Source organism: Antennarius striatus, chromosome 9 (genome assembly GCF_040054535.1).
Source record: "Antennarius striatus isolate MH-2024 chromosome 9, ASM4005453v1, whole genome shotgun sequence".
NCBI classification, from domain to species: domain Eukaryota; kingdom Metazoa; phylum Chordata; class Actinopteri; order Lophiiformes; family Antennariidae; genus Antennarius; species Antennarius striatus.
In genome coordinates this window covers 16742900-16763113 of record NC_090784.1, presented here as the reverse complement: position 1 = coordinate 16763113, position 20214 = coordinate 16742900, and the positions used below count along the sequence as shown (strand labels likewise).

Genomic DNA, 20214 nt, shown 5'->3' with positions numbered 1-20214 from the left:
ACTATTTGCAGGAGAACATGCATATTGAAACAAAACATTAAAAAACTTCTTTTATGTTTTTATAACATTATATAATTAGAATTTATGTTGTATTTTTGCAACAGCAGTGTCTTTGCTCCAAAACTATTCTCAGTGCGTCCATTTATTGGATTACAAACGTCCTTCTCCTTCCCACCCAATCCAACACTTAGCCAATTACCAACATCATCATCCTGTGAGCACCACGACCAAAAGAAATTAGTCCTTCCTCACCACAAAACAATGTCTGAGATGTTTTGCTCAAACTGTAGCAGCTCACAATTTTTGGTCATACTTGCAACGGTTTTCCTGTAGTTGAGACAGTGAAGCTTCATAGAATCATGTAACGAATCTAAAGCATAATACCACAATAATGAAATATAAAGTCCTCATAGTACATCTTTGTAGATAATTTGCCATTTTGCATCACTGAATAGGATATGATTTCTGTCTGAAGACAATAAAATATAAACTAAATAAATCAATTGTACAATCACAAATGAACATTTGTCAGAAGTAAAAATCTACACATCTAAAAATAAGTGCAGTTAGGTCAATAACTCTTTACTGGCGGCATCCCAGTTGGCCGCTCAACATCACCACCTGATGGTGTCAACCTTCACTTGTGTTACACTACAGATCTGGAGCCAGATACACGTCAGTGCTGAAGTATATGTACTGTAAACTAGCCTCGCTCAGGGTTCATCAGACAGGGCAGGTTCATACAGCTGAGTACTGTATTATACTTAATAATACGTATATGTACGTATACTTAATACGTAAATGTGTAATTTGTGTGTGTGTGATTACAATAGGTTATTTACCAAAGAACATGAATTACAATGTTAAATATAAATATTTCATTAGCAGCAGACAATTTCATATCAAATATTCGGAAAAGTCATTCTCCAATGTTTCTGGGCTGAGAGCACTGGTGAGATAAAACTCAACATCAGTGGCACAAAAATTGGGAATGTTGAACAGGAAAACACTTTTGAAACAGAACAACCTACTCTCAGCCAGAACAATGCTTCAACAAGACTCGGACCTGAAGAGTAAAACGGAGAGGAAACAAGGAAGGGAGTTGTTTCTAGATAAATATCTGCTAATGCGTTATAATGATGCTTAATGACAGACAAGCGCTTCCTTCTGAACACAAGGGAAGAGAGAGACAAACACATCATGACAACAATCTTGAAAATTGTGTCCGCCATCTTTTAAGGCCCCAGTTTGTGACGTACGATAATAAAGGTGGACACACACACTTTGGTGCTCCACTCCAATTTCTCAACCCATTGTCCAGGGAGCAAGTCAGTACAATTTTTAAGGCTTTCACTCAAATCACTGAAAAATTTAAAAACTAACAGGATTATTTCAGAAAAAAACAGTTTCCATCAGCATCTAAGCTTCTGATTCAACATTGAGGTAAGAAGCCCTATGTGTTTTGTATAAAATACAGTTTGGTTTTCATGAGTTAGCATTATTTAGAACACATTTTGATCTCAAAATTATTTAAAAAGCAAATCTGAATTTCTGGTAAAGAGCATTTGCCCTTCTCTTTACTATTTAACAGAGTAAATACAGTAAATACATGACTATATCCACATCTTTTTTAGCTGCTATAGCAGTACAATAGTATGGAATTTTTTTGGTATCTTAATCTTTCATAAAGATGAAAGGAAGAGTTGAGAGTTTAGATGATATTTCCATTTTTAAAACTGAAATTAAATGATAACCGTTATGCTGTGTTGTAGAAGAAAGAAAGAAGAAGAAACTGCATACAAGGATATATTTTGGGCACCGTGATTCACTGACAAACCCTGACAAACAAGATGGAGACCCTTGATCCTTCAACTCTACCGGATGTCACTCCTGCCGTCACCTACAACCGTAAATCCGAGACAGTGATCTTACCAGGAGGGGTCGTCTCAGTGGCGGGCGTCACTATGATGACTGGGGGCACCGAGCTGTCCTGTGGATCCTGTTTGCTGGCCTTTGGGGTTTGGGGAACCCTCATCGCTTTCAGTTGCGTAGCTGTGGGAATATGGGATGAGATGAACCAGTCCAAGGGGGGAACCTCTCACTTGCTGGTATTTGGATTTGTGATTCTAGGCCTCAGTTTCATGGTGGTGGGAAGTGTGATGGCATTTTACTTCCTGACAAAGACGAAGAGAAGGATGACACGGTCAGAGAGAGAAGAGGGAAAAGAGGTCCTTGTTGAGAGTAGTAGGGTGATTAAAACAGTCACAGTGTAGAAAATAGTGTCAGAATAGAGTTGAGGAGCATAATTCTAAATGGATTGTGTTGTGATTAACTGACAGTCACTCTAAGTAGGAAAATTAACCTTCTTATGCTTAAACCAACTCCATGACATCCCTCTATACCTTCTGCACCTCCTTTAATCTTTCAGTCTGAGCTATGCAGAAATGCAGCTCCTATTTAAAAAACACTTTAACTAGCAACTTGTAGTTACTGGTTACATTTCTGAAAAACATTGTGCATGCATAAACTTTTGTCTATGGTTTCTTGTATAATTACAGATCCAACTGCCATAAATTATGAAGTATAATTATGTTGAGCGATTGTTGCTGTTATTCAAGTAGCACTTCACAATTCTTCTTCCACCATTCAATACCATTGTACTGTTTTTGTTCTTGTAATTTGGGTATATTTCATATGATGTTTATAATAAATTAATAATTTGTAAACTATATATACTGTATGTATGTGAGTGATAGAGGAACACACAAAGAAAAATGAAGAGAGGGAAATGAACAGGATGAACAGAGACATTTCGGCAGATGAAATTATTTTTCTGTCAAAATATAATCCAAAGTATGTATTCTCATTATATTACAATAATTCAAGACAAGTAAATATTCACTGCATCTTCTGCAAAGCCAACTTCATGAAGAAAAATTAATTTTAGACATGAAAGACATAGGGTTGACAAGAAAAAAAAAAGTAAACATTGAACTCACACCAGTTTCTTTTGGATGAATTAACCTGAAACCGCTGGAATTGTTCTTGGGTCTGAGTAAGGAACAGATCTTTATCTGCACTGTACTCTATATATTCTTTATTTAGATACTATATTTTTGTGAATGAACAGACAATTTTGTTGTGTATGAAGTTCAGGGTTGATCCATAAAAATAACATTACTGTAATTTTGTATAAATTTTAAGGTAATAAAGATAAGGATGGGAATTGAATCCATGCAGAAGTTGACGAATCCGAGGCAAAATAAAGGGAGGCGACAGGAAATCCATGTGGGGTTAAATGTTTCAGTATCGCCACCTGCTGGTATTCAAAGGAACTGCACCCCATTTAATGAGTCCTTCAATGTGATCACACTTTACTACACTGAGTGCAATAAAATCATTACACAACTTCTTTGCCAAAGCGGTGTCAGAATAAAGACGTTTGGCTCTGACGCCGCGTTTTCCTTTCCTATTTAACATCTGACCAACTTTATTGATAACCGTCGGTCACAAAACAAATCATTATCTTGCCATATTCTGAACACTGACTGGTATGTGAGGTATTTCGACAGGTATCTGACGGGCCTTAGTCGAGTCACCTGACAGTCCGCAGCCACCTCTTTGGTCACGTGTCATAGCTAAAGTTTCAGGAAAGTTTTTTTTTCACGTTTCAAAAGCAAAACGATCCACATCCCGCCTCTTCTCTTCTCCTATTGGTTACACGCGACAGCTGTGGTGATGTGATTGGCCAGAGGTCGGACTTGTCTCTGCTCGTTGGAATCAAACAACGTCCCCTTCTTTAAAAGCGTTTGTGTATAATTGGATATCATCCCCCCCGGAGAAACAAATCGTGGAAACTTTGTGAGTTAAGTGAAAACAGAAAGTGAAGCACGCAAACTAGTCTTCTATTAAGGTAAGTTTGTCAAACGATCGTCTAAAGCTGGCTTGTGTTGTTCAAGTTAAAACTTTCTAACTTGGTGCCAAAAGATCCCAAGGTGTCCGATGTCAGTCATGTTACTAATTTATATGGTGCTGTATGTCTTTTCAGGCCAGTCACCGTTAAAGTTCAAATGTCAAACTTATTTTAAATACATTTAGTTAGCCAAGAAGGTGCTGTTTACACTGTTGTTGTCTCTCCCACGCACTCTTCAGGCGCTCGTTTGCTTTGCACTGTCAGTCGGTGCTACACATTACCGTGGATGTAGTTAGAGATCAGTTCTGACAGTAAGATCCATTTTGACCCACATAAACAATGTTTACATAAAAAGTGTCTGCAAACATGTCAGCGAGACGCTGAAATATAAAGATATTAGTTCCGTGCAGATTTGGAGCTGCACCCTGTTATTACACGCCGGGCCAAGCATGTATGGCTCTGCATCTGGGGATTATTATTATTATAGTTATAATATGATCAGTAAAACTACAAGTATTTTCTTCATTAATAGTTTGATTTGCGAGGTGTCAAGAGAAATACTCAAAACATCTTGGGTTTGTTTTGCTTACAAATAAGAGTATTCATCCATCGGTCTTCCAGAAAAACAACTGACAACTAATTTAATTAACGAGTTGCTGAAAATAAATTGAATCAGAAGCATCGCAGATGCTTAGAATTTTTGTGTTTATCTGACACATTGATTATACGACATCTAGTTTTATGATTACATTTGATAAATAGTTCAAATCCTAACAATCATAACCAGTTTTGTGTCATGAAACATGTTTTTTGCATGTCTGTGAAGGTTGTTATCCATCCGGGTCACGGTCATCCAAAGGTCAATCCACTGGACCTGTAGAAGGTTCCTTGAAAACCTTTCACCTCTCATCCAAGAGGCTCCTTCGGTTCTGGTGGTGGTTGGTGTTGCCTCAGCTTCTAGTCTGTGTAAGGTGTGGTCAGTAGTCTTCATATTCCAAAGACCTTTGCCCCAACCTGTCTAGTTACTCCAGTGACAGTAGTTGAGAGTGTCAGGAGTGGGAAGATATTTTTTACAGCGCCTCTAGTTGTAGGAAAGTTATGGGTCTTAGCCCAATTACAATACGTTTGTTTCTGTATTTGACCTTGGTGAGAAATCCACTGAGGAATGAAAGTGTGACTCCTTGTAAATCCAAAGGCATGCTTACATTTGTCAGTAAACCACAAGAGCACAAACAACCAACTAACTGTCCTAAAAAGTCCTAAAATTTAAATTCCACCCTCCTTTTTGAACAGATGCTTTGGTTTACATCTGAGTGATGTTTAAAAAATACTTTTTTCACAAATCATAAAAGAGAAGTGGCCTTGTTTACACTAGCTTTAATCTGATAGTTGGAGGGGGAAAGCATCCTTAATTGAATAGTGGGGGAAAAAAACCATTGGCTCTTACTTTGCTATTAACTTGACAACATGTAGAAAAGACTTGCGATTCTAATATACTTCATTTTTTCACAGGATGGAACCAAAATCACCTCCTGACATACAATAAACTTGGGTGATGGTCTTGTCAAAAACAATTGGAACATTGCGTTGTAGAGGACGGGTAGTGATGGGGTGGAAGAACAATCAGAATTGGTTTACAGAGATGTAAAATCATTAATCTTGGGTTTTGAGGGTGGGAAAACGCTTTGATAGTTAATACAGAAAATAAAAGTCACTGGATGATGGAGTGCAGTGAAAGAGTGCTATGTGGAATGGGAGAGCTGGAGCTGGATCCCAACATTGTGAGTGAAGAAGCAGGGAAGCTCTATTCAGAACTCCAGGTAAAATACATTTTCTTTCTCTTCCATTACAGTTCCAAATGACAGATTTTTTTTCTCTTTAATGTTATTATAACGCTGCTGTGGCCACCGATGATTTACCTGGTTTCTCATTCCTTTGCTTTGCCCCTTCGCAGACCGTTATTGACACCCATGGTGAGGCTGTGGTGGAGACACTCTTACCCATATTTGTGTGGGTCCTGGAGGGACTGGCCAGCTGCAAAGCCCAGCTGAGAGACCGGGAGGAGGAGGTGGAGAGGGAGAAAGCGGATCGAGAGGTGCTACTTGAGAGATACCAAGCAGAAAGAGCATTGAGGAAAGAAACTCAAGAGGTGTGGATTGATAGAGTGCTCATAATGTAGTGTGGTATACCTTGATTTCAGTTAAGCTGTTTTATTCTCCATCACACGGTAAAAGGTCTTTGTTTTCTGCAGCGGTATCTAGAGCTTGATGACCAAATTGAACAAGAAAGGAGATCCATCAGGGGAAGGGAAAAGGAGAGAGCACAGCGAGAGAGAGAGCTTGAAATGAAAGCCAGAGCGCAAGCTGATCAGTGTGAGTAGTTGAAAAATAAATATGACAAATGCCACAGTTACTTTGAACTGGTTATCTATATTCCATATTGTTCATTTTATGACTGGAGATATTATAACTTTGAATCTAGATGTTTTGTTTTCTTCCAGTGGTGGCCTTGGAGGAGCAGAAGGCAAATCTAAATAGAGACCTGATCACATTGAGGCACAGTCACAGCAAGGTCAGATAATTTTAACGCTGGTATATCAAAATGTGTGAGTTCTTAAATACAGTAAGCTTCTGCAGAGTACAGTTGCCGTTCTACTCCTCTCATGTCCCTGATGTTCTCTGCTTCAGTTGGCTCATACCTATCGGGAACTTTTGGAAAGGAAAAAGGACGCTGGAAGAGATTCTCTTTTCAGGTTGTTCTCATCCTCTGCTCTTCTTTCTAAAACTAATTCCTTTTACAGTATACAGAGTCTCAATCAGAAAGACTATTAGTTTTCCTTGGCAGCAGTTTAAATTCAGCCAAAACTCTTGAATCAATGAAATGCACCTGTGCTGGAATGTACTTATTATAATGCAGTATTGTAAGACTGCTGCAGTAGAATGGTGCAAAAAGATATTTATAATATTCTTTCAAATGACTAATCTTGACTGTGTAACGTCACTATGTTCGATCCAGGAGTCCTGAGCAACTCAAGAATGCAGAATTTCCATCCAACCCAGTTATGCAACAATCCAGTGATCATGAAAAGGTAAATCTTCTCTCACACTCATATTTAAAAGATTTCTGCAAAAACGTGACAGAAGAGAAGTAGCTGTTGTTTTTTATTTCTTTGCAGATGATCCAAAGACCACACTCAGATTCCAGCCCCTCATGTTTTGAAGATATAGTAGCCAATGAGAAAAAGGGGATTGATATTATAAAGCCCCCTGCAGATCAGTTTATCAGTGACATCATAAGCTCCACTCCTGAGCTCAGGGGATTTCATGGCTGTATGGATGCAAGGTAATAGATTTCAATGAAGTTAAGCACGCTTAACCTTATTGACCTGTTCATCTCAAAGTACCACAAATATTCACAAATTTACTCTCATTTTTCATTTATTTATTGCTTTTTATCACCAGCACACCAGTCAACACCAAAGTGCTAGAGAAAAGTTTGGGGAATGAGATACAGAAGGTGGAGGAGAAGAATGGGCAGAGAGATCTCAAAATAGAAGAAGCGGAGAGACAAACTAAAGACAAGGAGGTAGAAGAGGATAGTATGGAGTGGGAGCTGCGCAACACTGAGTCGGTGTTCTCTGAACTGTCAGATCTGAGTCGGGATTATGTGGCAAGTGTAGACCAAGGGGCAGGCATCGGAGGTAAATTCAGTTCAAGACCTTTTTTCACAAATGCACTTGATGCACGTCCATCTCATAAATTTTAATACAAGCAAAGACAGCAGGAATTCTCCAGCTGTAATGTTGGAATTTTGCACTTTCAACATAGTAATCTCATTTTGGATGGGAATGAGGACTTAATGGTAATATTACAGTAGTTAGAGCTACATTGCTTTATGTGTTTTCTTATTTTCTTTTCCTGCAGGCAGCACAGACCAGTTTGAGGAAATAGTTTCCCAGTATGAGGAACTGAAAGCCACCCAGTGAGTTCTATATTTAGTTTGCTTCACCTTTTTTTTTTAAATTGTATAATTTATTTTAGTGTGCGAGGGGGTTTTCCACATGTGTCAGTACAGTTTCTTTTCTTGCTTCATTTCAAACAAATCAATGAAAGGAGAAAATATTCATGTCTCTATTTAACTGAAACTTGAGACACAAAGAAACTCCTTGTGGTCATCTCAAATTATTCCTCTTTTGTGTTTTCTTCTTCAGTGAGTTAATAGAAGCTGCTCGTAAGGCTTTGATATTTCGGGTTGTGGAGCTGACTGGTGATCGTACAGATCTTCAACTGGAAGTGTCTTCCCTTCAGGAAACTCTCTTACGAAATGAAGGACGATTAAAGGAAAGGGAAGAGGAAATTAAGAGGTATGAAGTGCTGTTTTACTCCATTTAAACTTTTTCCTTTTAGAATGCTTTATACCGTACTTTTACAATAACTTTGTGCTTTGTATACACTGTTTTTCATAGACTTCGGAATGAGCTGGAAGCGTGCCAGTCTGAGGATCCTGATGTGAGGACAGATTGTTTTCTTCTGTATTACACAGACAAAGTGCAATAATGAGTGCTAATAGTGAATTGTAATGCATAAAACTGATGTACTTCCTCATTAAAATAACATAAATCTACTGTATGTGTCCAGGCCTCTCTACCACCATCCATGCGCCACTTCTCCCGTTCTGAAATGGCTCGTGTCGTCATGGAGAAGAACCAATATAAACAGCGTCTGTTTGAGCTGCAGGAAGCTGTAAGACACAGTCAGACACTCAGGTAACTTAAAGAATTTGTAAAAATTTGAAGTTGTTCCTTTACCAAAAGCATTTGTTTCCTGTTTCTATTTTTAACCTAAATATTATTTTTGTTTTATAGAGCAACAAAGGAGGAGAGGTTAACTGAAGAAAAAAGGTCAAGTGTGTGGAGAAAGTGAGTGTTTTAATGTATCTAAAACTATATAGAAATATTACATGTCACATAATGGTGTCCATTAGTTCATCAATGCAGTATAGTTTTATATAGTTTTATGCTATGAAATATTATAAATATATTTTTTTAAAGGTTCAACCACTTCTTTGGCCTGTCAAAGGAACCCCTGATCCCAATGCCCGCTTCTGCATCCACCCTATCAAGTTCTCCTTCAACAACTCGCTCTGCTCTGGGAACTCCACAACTCCTGGCTGTCAGTCAAACTCATGCTGAGTAAGCTAATTTGTTCATAGATTCTTGTATATACATCATAATTTGAATCAAAATGTATTCACTATGAAAGGCGCAGTTGAGCTGATTTCACACCCTCCATGTTCTCTCTAGAGCTGCTCCTTCTGCTACTCTTTCCCCACGGGTCCGGAAGAGGGAATTGTACAGGGAAATTCGCACCCACATTTGGGAATCTCTAGGAAAGCGTCAGATACATGGCTGGAGCATACCGCTGGCAAATTTGCAGGTCAATGAAATACACACATTTGTAAATTACACTCTCAGGGTGCATAGAAGTAAAGTGAAGACTCCTTTAACTGTTATGAATTTGAATTTCCCTTGGGATTATTAAAGTATAAATCTATCTATATTTGTCTAAATTGTGCATCTTTGGTAGTGTAAAACACATGCTTGTACTAAAACAATCACATGCAAAATGTCCCAATCCTAATGTTGTTATGGTTAACTGCCATTGTTACAGGAATCCCATAAACCCATCCCAGAGCCTAAAGATGTTCCTGTTCTAATGCAGCTCAGACTGTTGGATCAAAAAGACTGCACAGCTAAGGTATATCACCAGAGCCTTGCTGTCTTGTGATCAAACATCTGGTGAACAGGAGCCTTGTTTCTAACCTGTTTCTTTTTTCAGCTCAAGTGTGCGGTCGCAATCCCACCTGAGATTTCAGGAGAGAGCACAGTAAGTTAACCACTGTTAACACGCAGCCTCTAATCACTAAGTAAATGCCATCTGACCATGACTAACAGCTCCTACTGATGTTTGATTTCACACCAGTCATCTCTGATATTCCATGTCCGTTCTACTTTACCAGTGTTCAGTGTGGGTAATTTCTGGACCTGCTTCCAGCGGTGAAGTCACGGTGATTGATCCGGCACGGTCCAACACAGTACTGGATCAGTTCAGCCTCCCTCCCACAGCTCCTGCTATCTGCATCTGTGCAGTGCCTCCTGTGGGTCAGTACCGTACAACAGCCTGTAGCAGTTACATATATACTTGTCTGAGACTAAATTCAGACTTACTAACTTACTACTTAGTCATATAGTTGTAAACATTAACATTAACGATGAAGATTTGATTCATTAGCTACCCTTAGCCAATATATTTCATGTGTTTTCTTTAACTTTAATAATAATGATTATAATTCCTTGGTTACAGGTGCCTACATTATTGTTGCTATGTTTGATGCCAAAGACAAATTCAGGAAAGAAAAGCCTAAAAAATAAACCTGAAGTACTGTATTTATTTTTGTTTGCCTTTTCCTTATTTTACTCAGCTGTTTGCACCTTATGCTACACGGTTAAACAATTGTTTGTTGATAAAAGCATATTTCATTAAAGGTTTAATCAACTATCATCTTAATTGCTTTATTCTTAGTTAGCATACTGTATATCTTAAACACGTCAAGCTGGAAGCTAATGATGATTATATAAGGTGTATAATCGAAAAGGTGTACGTTTTACATTTAATTTATGTGTGATTTGATTAATTGAAAAAAATCATAGTTTGTGGCAGCCTTACGCATACTTTTGCTGATAGAGAAATCCTCTAGGGTTGAGTTGTTGCTTTCAAGGCAGGAGCTAGAAACATGTGTTATCCAGATGGAGTCAACCTAAAAAGGATACTCTCTAGGTGGCATACTTTAATACAATAAAGTCTCATTTGGTCTGAGTGCAGTCCGGTGAACTAGCATTATAATAAGAAGTATAATTGCATTACCAACTCTTACCATACCAATGATTTCCTGGAAACAGTTGTAAGTAACTGCAAGCTCAACCTTTCCTTCCAACAGGAGCTTACTTATCTTGTTATTTCAGATAAAACTGCAGGAACTGTGTGGATTGGAACTCAGGAAGGAAGGTTAGTGTGTGCTGATTCAGAAGCTAAATTCAATAAATAGCACTGCAAGTGAAATATTTGTGTACAAATTACTCTGAGCATCTCACTGTGTCTTTCTTGTTTTTCTGCTGTCTGTATTTCAGTGTACTGGTACACTCAGCCTCTGCTGGAAGGAGGTGGTGCTTGCAGTCTGTTTCCCTCTCAGAAAGTATTCATTCACTCACGTGAGTTTAGCCTGCTTTGTTTTTAAAGCATGTTTGTGCTCATGTTTATCCGCTGTCATGATGAAAAATACATTGGGTATACACAAAATGGCTTAGGTTTGTCCTTCACGTTTAGTTTTGGGATCCCAAAATGGTTCATATTTTTTTCACAAAACCTGTCCTACAGACAACAACCAAGTGGTGCTTTAGAAATCGTTAAATATTTATTAAATATAATTTTCATAGAATTTTTTTAATTTATTTTGAAAATGAAGTTTTTTCTCAGAAAAGCTGTGAAGATTTAAGTTTTTTTCTGTGTTTCTTGAATGAAATGCAGCTGTGGCTAGACATCATGAGTATTTCATGCTAGTCAATGCATTAGTGATGCAGTGCGATTCTAGATTTAAATGTTGATTTTTTTTTCCTGTTGGCAAACTGGTAGCAATGAATTTTGTAAGAGCCGGCAAATATTGGTTTGGCAGGGCTGAGGGTGAGTAACCAGCAAACTGGTGTGTAGCAGAGCCTCACAAGCATGTTTAAAGTGTGTAGATACTCACCGCCAGAGGAACTATAAGCATAAGCACTTTAGCATTGCAGGTGTCGATGTGACAATTATTCATCTTTGCAGTGTCTTTACAAATAATCTATACTTATTTCTCAATCTTGTAGATATTCTCCAGGTCACGTCATAGCTGGTTTAGGGGATGGGACTTTAGCATTCTTCTCCCACAATTCAGGTAATTATTTCTTCTTCCAGTAATATATGACTGCTGCAAGTAATCTAGCTTACTGTTTTGAAAGCTTCACACGCCTTACCTTTGTAGTGACACGAGTACTGAAAGTGTTGTACTTTACAGATGGATGGAATCTACAGTCACACTTTCTGATGCCTGTTGGATCAACTCCCCTGCAGCCCATTCGCTGCTGCCTTGCAAAAGGTAGTCGTCTGTGGGTGGGATACTGGAACAGAGTCCATGTGGTTGACACAGTCAATAAGAAGGTTGAGGTAAGAAGTTGAGGACGTAAACACACCGTATGTGTCTGGAGTTCACGCTTTGCCTGTGACCTCACTGACCTTATTCCCTGTCTGACCTCATAGCAAACCTTCTCAGTCTCTGAGCGCGGCGAGCAGCAGGTTCGTTTCCTGTGCGCCGGTGGAAGTGGGGTTTGGGCCGCCTGCCGACTTGACCCAATCCTCAGGCTGTTTGATTGGTCCACAGGACGACCGCTACAGGAAGTGGATTTGACTCCTTTGGTCACCAAAACATTAGGCACTATATTTTTTCCTCTTTCATCACAAATCTGTGTTAAATATCAAAATAATAAAATTCATTGTTTAATGTTAAAAAGTTTATTTAATTACACCAATGTTTGATAAGCTGAGATAGGAACCTTTCTTTTTTTTTTGCATGAGGGAACTCTGGAGTAAAACCCTTATACTTCAGCCGAGCTAACACTTGTATCTGCTTCTGAAGGAGAAGCCTTCCTGACGCTCTCACCTCTCCAAATCTCTTCTCTGGCGGTCATCTGTGGCCGACTTTGGGTGGGCACTGGAGGTGGTGCCCTTTTCTCCATCCCATTATCTATAAGTGAGTTTTATTTTGACTGGGGGAATAAGAACTTACATTTTATATTGTGATCTGTCTGGTGTAAACTATGTTAATGATTGTCTACACTACAGCATCAGAGGCTGTTTCCATCCCATATTGCTCCATTGGATCAGCACAGTTGTGTTACCATGGACATCGACAAGCTGTCAGATTCATCATTGCTGCTCCTGGTAAGATTCTAACGCTAATATGCCCAAATTTAATCTTTCAGGTAGAGCCATCAGAGCCGGGGATGTAGGTCAGTGGTAGAGTGGATGCTTCCATGTTTGCTGCCCTGGGTTCAATCCCTGGTTGATAAACCAGTGTCTACTGTAGGCTGGTCCCAAGCCAAGCCTCATCCAAAATGTAAAAAGGATGACACACTGGCGACCCCTAACAGGACAAGTGGAAAGGAATTTTTTAGGGAGAGAGCCTTCAGAGTGTCGTCAACTTTAAGTGACTACAGTATGTTTTAATTCATGCTTTACAGGCTGTTTGATCACCTCTCCTGGCAGCAGCAGCATCACTACCTCTCATCTAATCCTCAGTGGAGGAGAGGGTTACATCAATTTTCGAATTGGTGAGTTCAAGAAAAACAACATTGTACTATCAGTTTTCTCTGATGTACAGGTGAGCCTCAGCATAAGGCATTAATTGGTTTCAAGAGATGCGAAGTTGAAAAATGACGTGTGTCGAATTGAATTGTCTCCAGGCTAAACCGAAAATAGACATTCAGTACTGTCCTTTAGACAATCCGTACTGTCCTTTATTTATGAATGCATTCTCAAGAATATGTGGTTAATAAAAATCCATTTTAAGTTGACTAAAAAAATGTTTTAATATAGTAAAAAAAAAGTCTTCAACCGCTTCTACTGCTTTGGGGTCACAGGGGTTACTGGAACCTATCCCAACTTAATACGGGCTAATAATAAGATATTATACGTTTTAATTCACATTTATTGTTCATTTACTTATTCATTTTCTGAGCAGCTTTTTCAACAGTGTATCGCAAATCCTACTTATTGCACAGTAACATGATATTACATGCTTTTAAGGGTTTAATGATTTTACATTTCCAATATTTGTGGCAGACAGATGTAGAGTTTAGTGAAATGACGTAAACTTGATTTTTCTTTTTTCCATGTATTTTTTTGTGAAAACTTGCATAATCGAGAACGATGCAACTCGAAATGTTGTAAGCAAGTGTACCTGTATTAAATCACCATAGCATTAAATTACATATTTGTCATTGAGGGGTTAGGGTCAGTGGTTTTTTAAGTGCTTAACTGAGCCATTTACTCCCTCAGGAGACGATATGAATGACGGATCAGAGGAGTCGTCCCAAGCTACTCCTCAGCGGTCTGAACGTGGTCACATGATCATCTGGCAGAATCCCCCTCCTTCTGCATCCAGCTCTGCACTACACTGCTCATCTCTTGTCAAACCTTTTTAATTTGTCTAATATGGAGCAGATATGAGCCGAACACAGAGCTTGAGACAATATTGGAAATTGCATATTTTGATATCTTGCTCATAACTTAATACGTGGGTGTTCCTGAAGCTTCTGTGAACACACTTTACTGTTTATTGTGAACTGGAAGAACCTTTATGGTTGAACGAGAAGACAATCAAAATATCTCCTGATGCTGCTTTGAGAACACACATTTTGTTGTGATTGTAATGCACTTTTGCAATTTTCACATGTTCTCCTCCATATTATGTGTAATACATGCCCATCACATCTTAAAGGGTTTTTTATATAAAAAGAATATATGATATTCCATCTTTTAAATAATTTCAGTGATATTCATATACATTATTTATTGTTTTTATGTCTCTGAATGTCTGAATTTTGCCAAGTAAGGGCGAAGCATATCTTTGCAGCGCCATCGGCAGTCTAATTAAACATTTATGTTCACTCATTGATATCATAGTGTCTTTATTTTCGACAGGAAAAAAAACACGAGTATGACTTCCTACTCAGAGTTGTGAAAAATTATTCAGTGGTTTATGCATTAACTTAAATTCAAAGCGGTCAGCTTTGTCAGTGAATGAATGAAGCATCTTCAGAGAAAATTGACAAAATGCAGGACTGTATATTAACCTTTTTAATATCGCACAAAAATCCTGAGTTTTGTCCATAAGCATAGTCAAGTGCAGAGAAAAACACAAACAAATGACCTTTAAAAAACAAGAATGACACTTCTTTGCTTCGAGCAGCATGGCTTGCAGTCTTGTGAAAGGCAGACCCTCCTGTGCCTTATCTCGGTTATTATCAGAGATCTATGTTGGGCTGCTTCGAGTCCTTCCAATGCGGATCCTGCGACTCAAGGAGCGGGCAAGTCGGTCCACAGCTCCCCCTACAGTACCTCCCAACTCTTTGCTGGAGGTCAGACCCTCAATGTTCCCACTGTACCACATGACCCAGCCTGCCAGGGAGAACAGCACCAGCAGAGCTCCTGTGTACACAAACAGATCCCCAAAGTCCCGGCCATCGACCTCCAGTGGGGCGAAGACTCCCAGCAGCAGGGCCACCACCCCTAAAAGGTCCATCAGCACAGCAAACACCAGCGCCAGCTTACAGTGCGACAGGCCGTCGTACTTATGTGCCATTGATGCGCTTTAAAAAAAAAAAAGATGACATAAAATGTAGAATTAAAAAGTATTTTTAAATTATTTTTTTTGTCTAAAATACATCAGCTAGGAAACACTTTTTAACTTCCCACTCACAGTTTAGTTTGTTATGCTGACCAAAACAAGAGCCCCACCTGTCACGTACGTGACAGAAACTTCATCATGTAGACTCAGCGGCCACAACAACATTAACAGAAATATTTTAATAAAACACAATCCAAATTCACTTACCGATGTATTACCACGTTGCCGATTGTTTAGAGTTCACACACATTCGGAATGACAATCTTGCGTTCCGAGTGTTTCCTGCTCTTCTTCAAACAGCGACCAAACAACGCTGAAACCTGACACCTCTCCACCTGCCATACCTGTCCGGCAGTTTTGTGCGGGGCTAAAATAAAGTGTCAGGTGAAGTGTAAAACTTGGGTGCACATTTATATCGTTTTTCGTATACATCAATTTATTTTCTAAATAAATATGTTTTCCGCTTTTAAAATGTAGTAAATCAAATAAACTTTACGAACACGTTTTTTTTTTTTTTCGAATTCGTAAAACTTACGGTAGGTTAATTTTATTGACACCGGAAATGACGCATAGAGTACAGTATTGGAAAAAAAATAAAAACGCGGTAATTGTTATTGTTAGCTTGTTAGCTAGCAGGCGGACTCGTGAATGGAGATATGACTGAGTAATAACGTGTTATTACATGTACACGGTTAAGTTATTACAAACGTAAAGTGGTACGTACCAATCTCTGCATAAAATATAGGCAGAATATAAAATCTAGTCATTTTTGGTTATTGAAAATAAACAGTCAGTGTGCAGAAAGGATGGAGGTGTAATTTTTTTTTGGTCGTTGCTAAATTTCCGCTAACATTACGCCAGGCTGTCTAGTATGGCGGAGCTAACTGATGGTAGCTCTATGCGTGGTTTAGACGTTACCAGGCCGCTAAAAAAACTTAAATTTGAGTAAAAGAATAAACTTTTACTTTTCAGCATGAGGAGGGAGGTACGTAACAAAACAATGCTTGGCTTTCTGGTTATATAAGAAAAATGTTACAGCCCATATAACGAACGCATTGAACTGCATTCACTAAATAAATGAGTGTAACAACAGTGCTTGTTCTAACCCCCATTTGTTCAGCATAGCCCGATGACATTTACTTAAAACCTTAAATAACCAAAAATTACTTATGATTCCTTCTGCGTTAGATGGAAGACGGAAATAGAATTGATGCTGCTTCTACATCCAAAAGCCACGCTGGTTCACTTCACCTGCAGAGTAAGATTTTATACAGGCAAAATATAATGCTGCCACTCACTTAAGGTCAGACATTATTTATTTATACTTTGCTAAATTTCTCCCTTTCAGCTCCAAAAAATGAGGATGCCTATGAAATTGCCATCCCCTACGAAGAGAACAACTTTGAGCAGCAAGGGTTTTTCAACCAGAATGATCAGAATTTTGATGGTGATTACAAGAACTAATATATGTTAGATTACCTCATTGTTTTCAGTCAATTTTTACAGATATATTATGATTTCCCAAATTCTCCTCAGAGTCACCCCAGTCCACTGGCCCATCCCCAGTCAACAGCTCATACATGGTGATCACTAACCTGCGGACTCAACTGCAAATCTCTGTGGAAAAAAACTCTTGGCTGCAAAAAAGAATCGAGGACTTAGAAGAGGAGAGAGACTTCCTCCGTTGCCAGTTAGATCGCTTCATCTTTTCCACAAAGAGCCATGTACAGGAGCAAAGTCAAAGCCAGTACAGTAATGGTGAGGATGGGAGATGTGTGAGATAAAAAATGTTTTGAGTTTAAGTTGATTAGAAACAGAGGTTTTGTTGCAAGAGACATCCTTAAGCATCTAAAACAATTTCTTATCTGTTGGTATTTTTCTCTCTACAGGTTATGAATCTAGACGATTCAACTGGAGGGCTAGACGAGAGGATGATCGTCCCAATGGTAAAAATAAAAACATGTGTTCACTTAACTGCCACATTAAAATAAAATAAAATTTAATCATAGCCTTATTGTACTACTTACAGTATATATGTTTCATCTGACCTTGTAGATTTCCAAATATGTCTTCCTTATCTTCATAGAGCAACAGAAGACAGACTCACAACATTTTCCCTCACGTTCGTTTATACAAAGAAGGCCTGGCCCGCCAACCATGATGTCTTCCAAAAACCACGTCTCTAGTCCACTAACCAATCAACTTGCCTCAATAAAGGCTTTGTTCAACACCACGCAGTCACAGGCCCTCTTGCAAGGTCACAGTCATGGTACTTCCAGTACAACACCCAGTGTCAGTATCGGCAGCAATGCTTCAAGGTCATCTTTGAATGAAATAAGTGGACATAGCAACACTGGCCCAGGTAATACAAATAGCCAAAGCTTTCCTTCATTTTATTTTGAAGTGAAAGGAAATAGGAAATAAATGTTTTCTGTTTTTGAATCAGATTCACTTTCACTCTTGGCGGAATCTGATGAGTACTTGGAACAGGACAGCTACCTGGAGGAGGAGGCAATTATATCAGGGGAAGATGTTATGTCAGACACCATTAACAGCAACAGACACCAATTAAAGAGAAGGCGGGTCTTCCGAGCACCTAGAGAGCGGCAGAGAGGTAAGGGAAAGATAATATTGTAATAAATCATTAAATTTTAATTTCTTTTCCACAAACATCAAGCTAATTTTCTTGTTAATTTTGTTTTACAGTGAAAGATGCTGCAGGAGTACTTTTTCGCTACAAGAAGATCCTTCTTACATATCAACGTCTAAAAAATATGTCTAAAGCCTTCCAAATCCATGGAGTGGACCGCAACACAGTGGCATCCACCACACCCATTGCTGAGCTCTTACTAGTGGCCCCAGAGAAGGTTGCAGAGGTGGGGGAGTTTGATCCATCCAAGGAAAAGCTGCTGGACTATGCCCGGCGCTGCTACACTGCTTTGGATGAGGAGACACTCAGCAGGGTGCAGGCCCTGAAGAAGAATAATCTGCTTCTGCCCATTTCTTACAGGTTCAGACATTGAGAGGAAGAGGACAGAGGAACAGGAAGTGTCTCTGGTCACAGTGGATTTGGTGGTTAAGCTTGATGAGAGGGGGCAGTTGGTTTCTGCTGTAGCAGGCAATCTTTCCTCAAAGGCAAATAGAAATCCAGAAGAAATATTTTGTTATCTCTGTGTCCTTGATATGGCCATGTTAACTGGCAGAGCTGTTCAGAAAAATCAATGTTCAACATTTCACTTTGATCATCTGTATATTGTACTTGAAGGCAACATTCTTAAACAGAACTCCATTGTTGTTCTAGGATTATTAAGGATTTTAGATGCCTGATGCAGTGTGTAAGAAAATGACATGATCCCAACCTCTCAAAGAGAAAAATGAAATATTACACAAAATTGTGTTTACTGTTAGAATTATGGAGTGGCTTGATTTTCTGTAGTCCATCACTGTGACCAACAGAGGTCATGAGCTCATTCATACTTCAACATATTTCATGATTGCAGAGACACTCCACAGACCTGTTCTTTGTAGAAACTTTGGATCAGCTTGAGGCCAGCAGTGATGTCAGTTGGAGAGGTTAAATTATTTCAAAACATAGCATTTTATTTATTTTGTCTGGTGTTTATTTGTTGTATTAATTTTAACTGTTATGTTCAACAATTTCAAGTAATTTTAATGCCATTTTTGTAATTCACTTCAAATGTAGTCTTTCCCCCTCACTTAAAACCCACTGAGTTAGAATCTGAGTTGCTTTGCATTCTCTTTTTCCATTTCAGATTTAGTGGAGGAAATAATAAGAGAATGTGTTTTCACAGTAGTTGATACTATGAAGTTATGGTGCAAAAAACATTTTTGACAATATAATATTTCTGGAAATGAAAGCTACTTTTTAGTGGAAAAATCAAAGGTGTTACTGGTATTGTATGTGTTTGATTATTAACAATAATACAATTACATTAATCTGTTTCACTGAGGGTTGTACCAACGTTTTAATTGTTCACTCTAAAATACAGCAACCTTCATTTGCTTAAGTGATGAAGCTCTTGCATTGCTTCGGTGACAACCAGGCATTCACTACACTACCTATTTGAATTACTATCTAATGTAAATTCATGATTGATAAATTCTGTGAATAGATCATACAAAAAGTTTCACAGTGTGAGGTACAGAAGAAATTTAAGCAACCATTTATTCCAGAAAGAGAATTGCTTCCCATTGCTATACTACACATGGATATGAAAAGAGCACCTTCTTTGTCTTTACTGTTTAAATGGTACTGTGAAAATATAAAATCTCTTATATTAAAAGACAATACCAGTATATAATGGTTGATTCCAGTATCGAATTAAATTTTTTCAACCAAAGTGGACAGGTACTCCAAACTGAAAGTTGTAGAAATATTATGTTTGTCTAAAAAAAACCCCAAACATCTATGATGCCTTACTGTCTTTCTGTCTGGCCTCCTCCCACCTGAAGACATGCAGCTTACGTGATTGGTCACTCCAAATGACGTAACTGAGTGTGTGGATGAGTGGTTGTTCGTCTTCCATGTGACCCCGCGATGCGCTGGTGACTCGTCTGTGTTGTATCCTGCTTCTCCAGCAACACCCGTAACCACCAAGGCAGACAAGCAGCTGAAAAGAGATAATTTTGGTCGTCTCGACTTCAAGAAAATTGATTGATGGAACATGTATCTCACCGAACCAAGTTCTTTTATTTATCAGATGTATAATATGATTTATATTTCAAAAAAGTTTTTGATTTAATACATAAGTTTGTGTCGTGATATAGGTTTACCATATATCACTTCC

The 20214-nt window shown here is 38.6% G+C and overlaps 4 protein-coding genes across 8 annotated transcripts; 3 read left to right on the top strand and 1 right to left on the bottom strand.

Moving 5' to 3' along the window:
- Positions 1-1850: 1850 nt before the first annotated feature.
- On the top strand, positions 1851-2273 carry LOC137601473 (transmembrane protein 100). Its single transcript, XM_068323665.1, has one exon. It carries the CDS (start codon positions 1851-1853, stop codon positions 2271-2273), a length of 423 nt encoding a protein of 140 aa, XP_068179766.1.
- Positions 2274-3776: 1503 nt separating this feature from the next.
- si:dkey-17m8.1 (C-Jun-amino-terminal kinase-interacting protein 4) lies at positions 3777-14532 on the top strand. 4 transcript variants are annotated; one of them, XM_068323975.1, is made up of 29 exons: positions 3777-3913; positions 4740-4879; positions 5426-5733; positions 5868-6062; positions 6165-6285; positions 6414-6484; positions 6601-6665; positions 6929-7001; positions 7089-7255; positions 7375-7613; positions 7837-7894; positions 8124-8276; positions 8379-8421; positions 8551-8678; positions 8778-8831; positions 8964-9104; positions 9216-9348; positions 9583-9669; positions 9751-9798; positions 9932-10073; positions 10935-10977; positions 11100-11180; positions 11829-11896; positions 12017-12165; positions 12259-12430; positions 12635-12748; positions 12841-12939; positions 13239-13328; positions 14056-14532. In XM_068323975.1, the coding sequence occupies exons 3-29, from the start codon at positions 5632-5634 to the stop codon at positions 14199-14201; spliced, it is 2982 nt and encodes a 993-aa protein (XP_068180076.1). In that variant the 5' UTR covers positions 3777-3913; positions 4740-4879; positions 5426-5631; the 3' UTR covers positions 14202-14532. The 4 variants fall into 4 exon arrangements, with proteins under 4 accessions (XP_068180076.1, XP_068180075.1, XP_068180078.1 ...); XM_068323974.1 differs by having other exon boundaries at positions 4740-4884; XM_068323977.1 differs by lacking the exon at positions 4740-4879 and having other exon boundaries at positions 3796-3913.
- Positions 14533-14714: 182 nt separating this feature from the next.
- LOC137601660 (transmembrane protein 238-like) lies at positions 14715-15768 on the bottom strand. Its single transcript, XM_068323981.1, has 2 exons — positions 15614-15768; positions 14715-15368 (listed from the first exon to the last, which is right to left on the bottom strand). Exon 2 carries the CDS (start codon positions 15359-15361, stop codon positions 15032-15034), a length of 330 nt encoding a protein of 109 aa, XP_068180082.1. The 5' UTR covers positions 15362-15368; positions 15614-15768; the 3' UTR covers positions 14715-15031.
- Positions 15769-15996: 228 nt separating this feature from the next.
- ccdc106a (coiled-coil domain containing 106a) lies at positions 15997-19963 on the top strand. Of its 2 annotated transcripts, none has more exons than XM_068323980.1 (8): positions 15997-16122; positions 16595-16664; positions 16755-16853; positions 16943-17164; positions 17296-17352; positions 17493-17768; positions 17853-18020; positions 18113-19963. In XM_068323980.1, the coding sequence occupies exons 2-8, from the start codon at positions 16595-16597 to the stop codon at positions 18427-18429; spliced, it is 1209 nt and encodes a 402-aa protein (XP_068180081.1). In that variant the 5' UTR covers positions 15997-16122; the 3' UTR covers positions 18430-19963. The 2 variants fall into 2 exon arrangements, with proteins under 2 accessions (XP_068180081.1, XP_068180080.1); XM_068323979.1 differs by lacking the exon at positions 15997-16122 and adding an exon at positions 16150-16391.
- Positions 19964-20214: the final 251 nt, after the last annotated feature.

Bases quoted from the DNA above. Each gene is read 5' to 3' on its own strand.
- ccdc106a (XM_068323979.1), top strand. The intron at 17,353-17,492 runs GTAAAAATAAAA...TTATCTTCATAG, and splicing joins AGAGGATGATCGTCCCAATG to AGCAACAGAAGACAGACTCA. The intron at 18,021-18,112 runs GTAAGGGAAAGA...TTTGTTTTACAG, and splicing joins ACCTAGAGAGCGGCAGAGAG to TGAAAGATGCTGCAGGAGTA.
- si:dkey-17m8.1 (XM_068323975.1), top strand. From the start codon at position 5,632: ATGATGGAGTGCAGTGAAAGAGTGCTATGTGGAATGGGAGAGCTGGAG. The intron at 6,063-6,164 runs GTGTGGATTGAT...TGTTTTCTGCAG, and splicing joins TGAGGAAAGAAACTCAAGAG to CGGTATCTAGAGCTTGATGA. The intron at 6,286-6,413 runs GTGAGTAGTTGA...GTTTTCTTCCAG, and splicing joins CAGAGCGCAAGCTGATCAGT to TGGTGGCCTTGGAGGAGCAG.
- LOC137601473 (XM_068323665.1), top strand. From the start codon at position 1,851: ATGGAGACCCTTGATCCTTCAACTCTACCGGATGTCACTCCTGCCGTC.
- LOC137601660 (XM_068323981.1), bottom strand. From the start codon at position 15,361: ATGGCACATAAGTACGACGGCCTGTCGCACTGTAAGCTGGCGCTGGTG.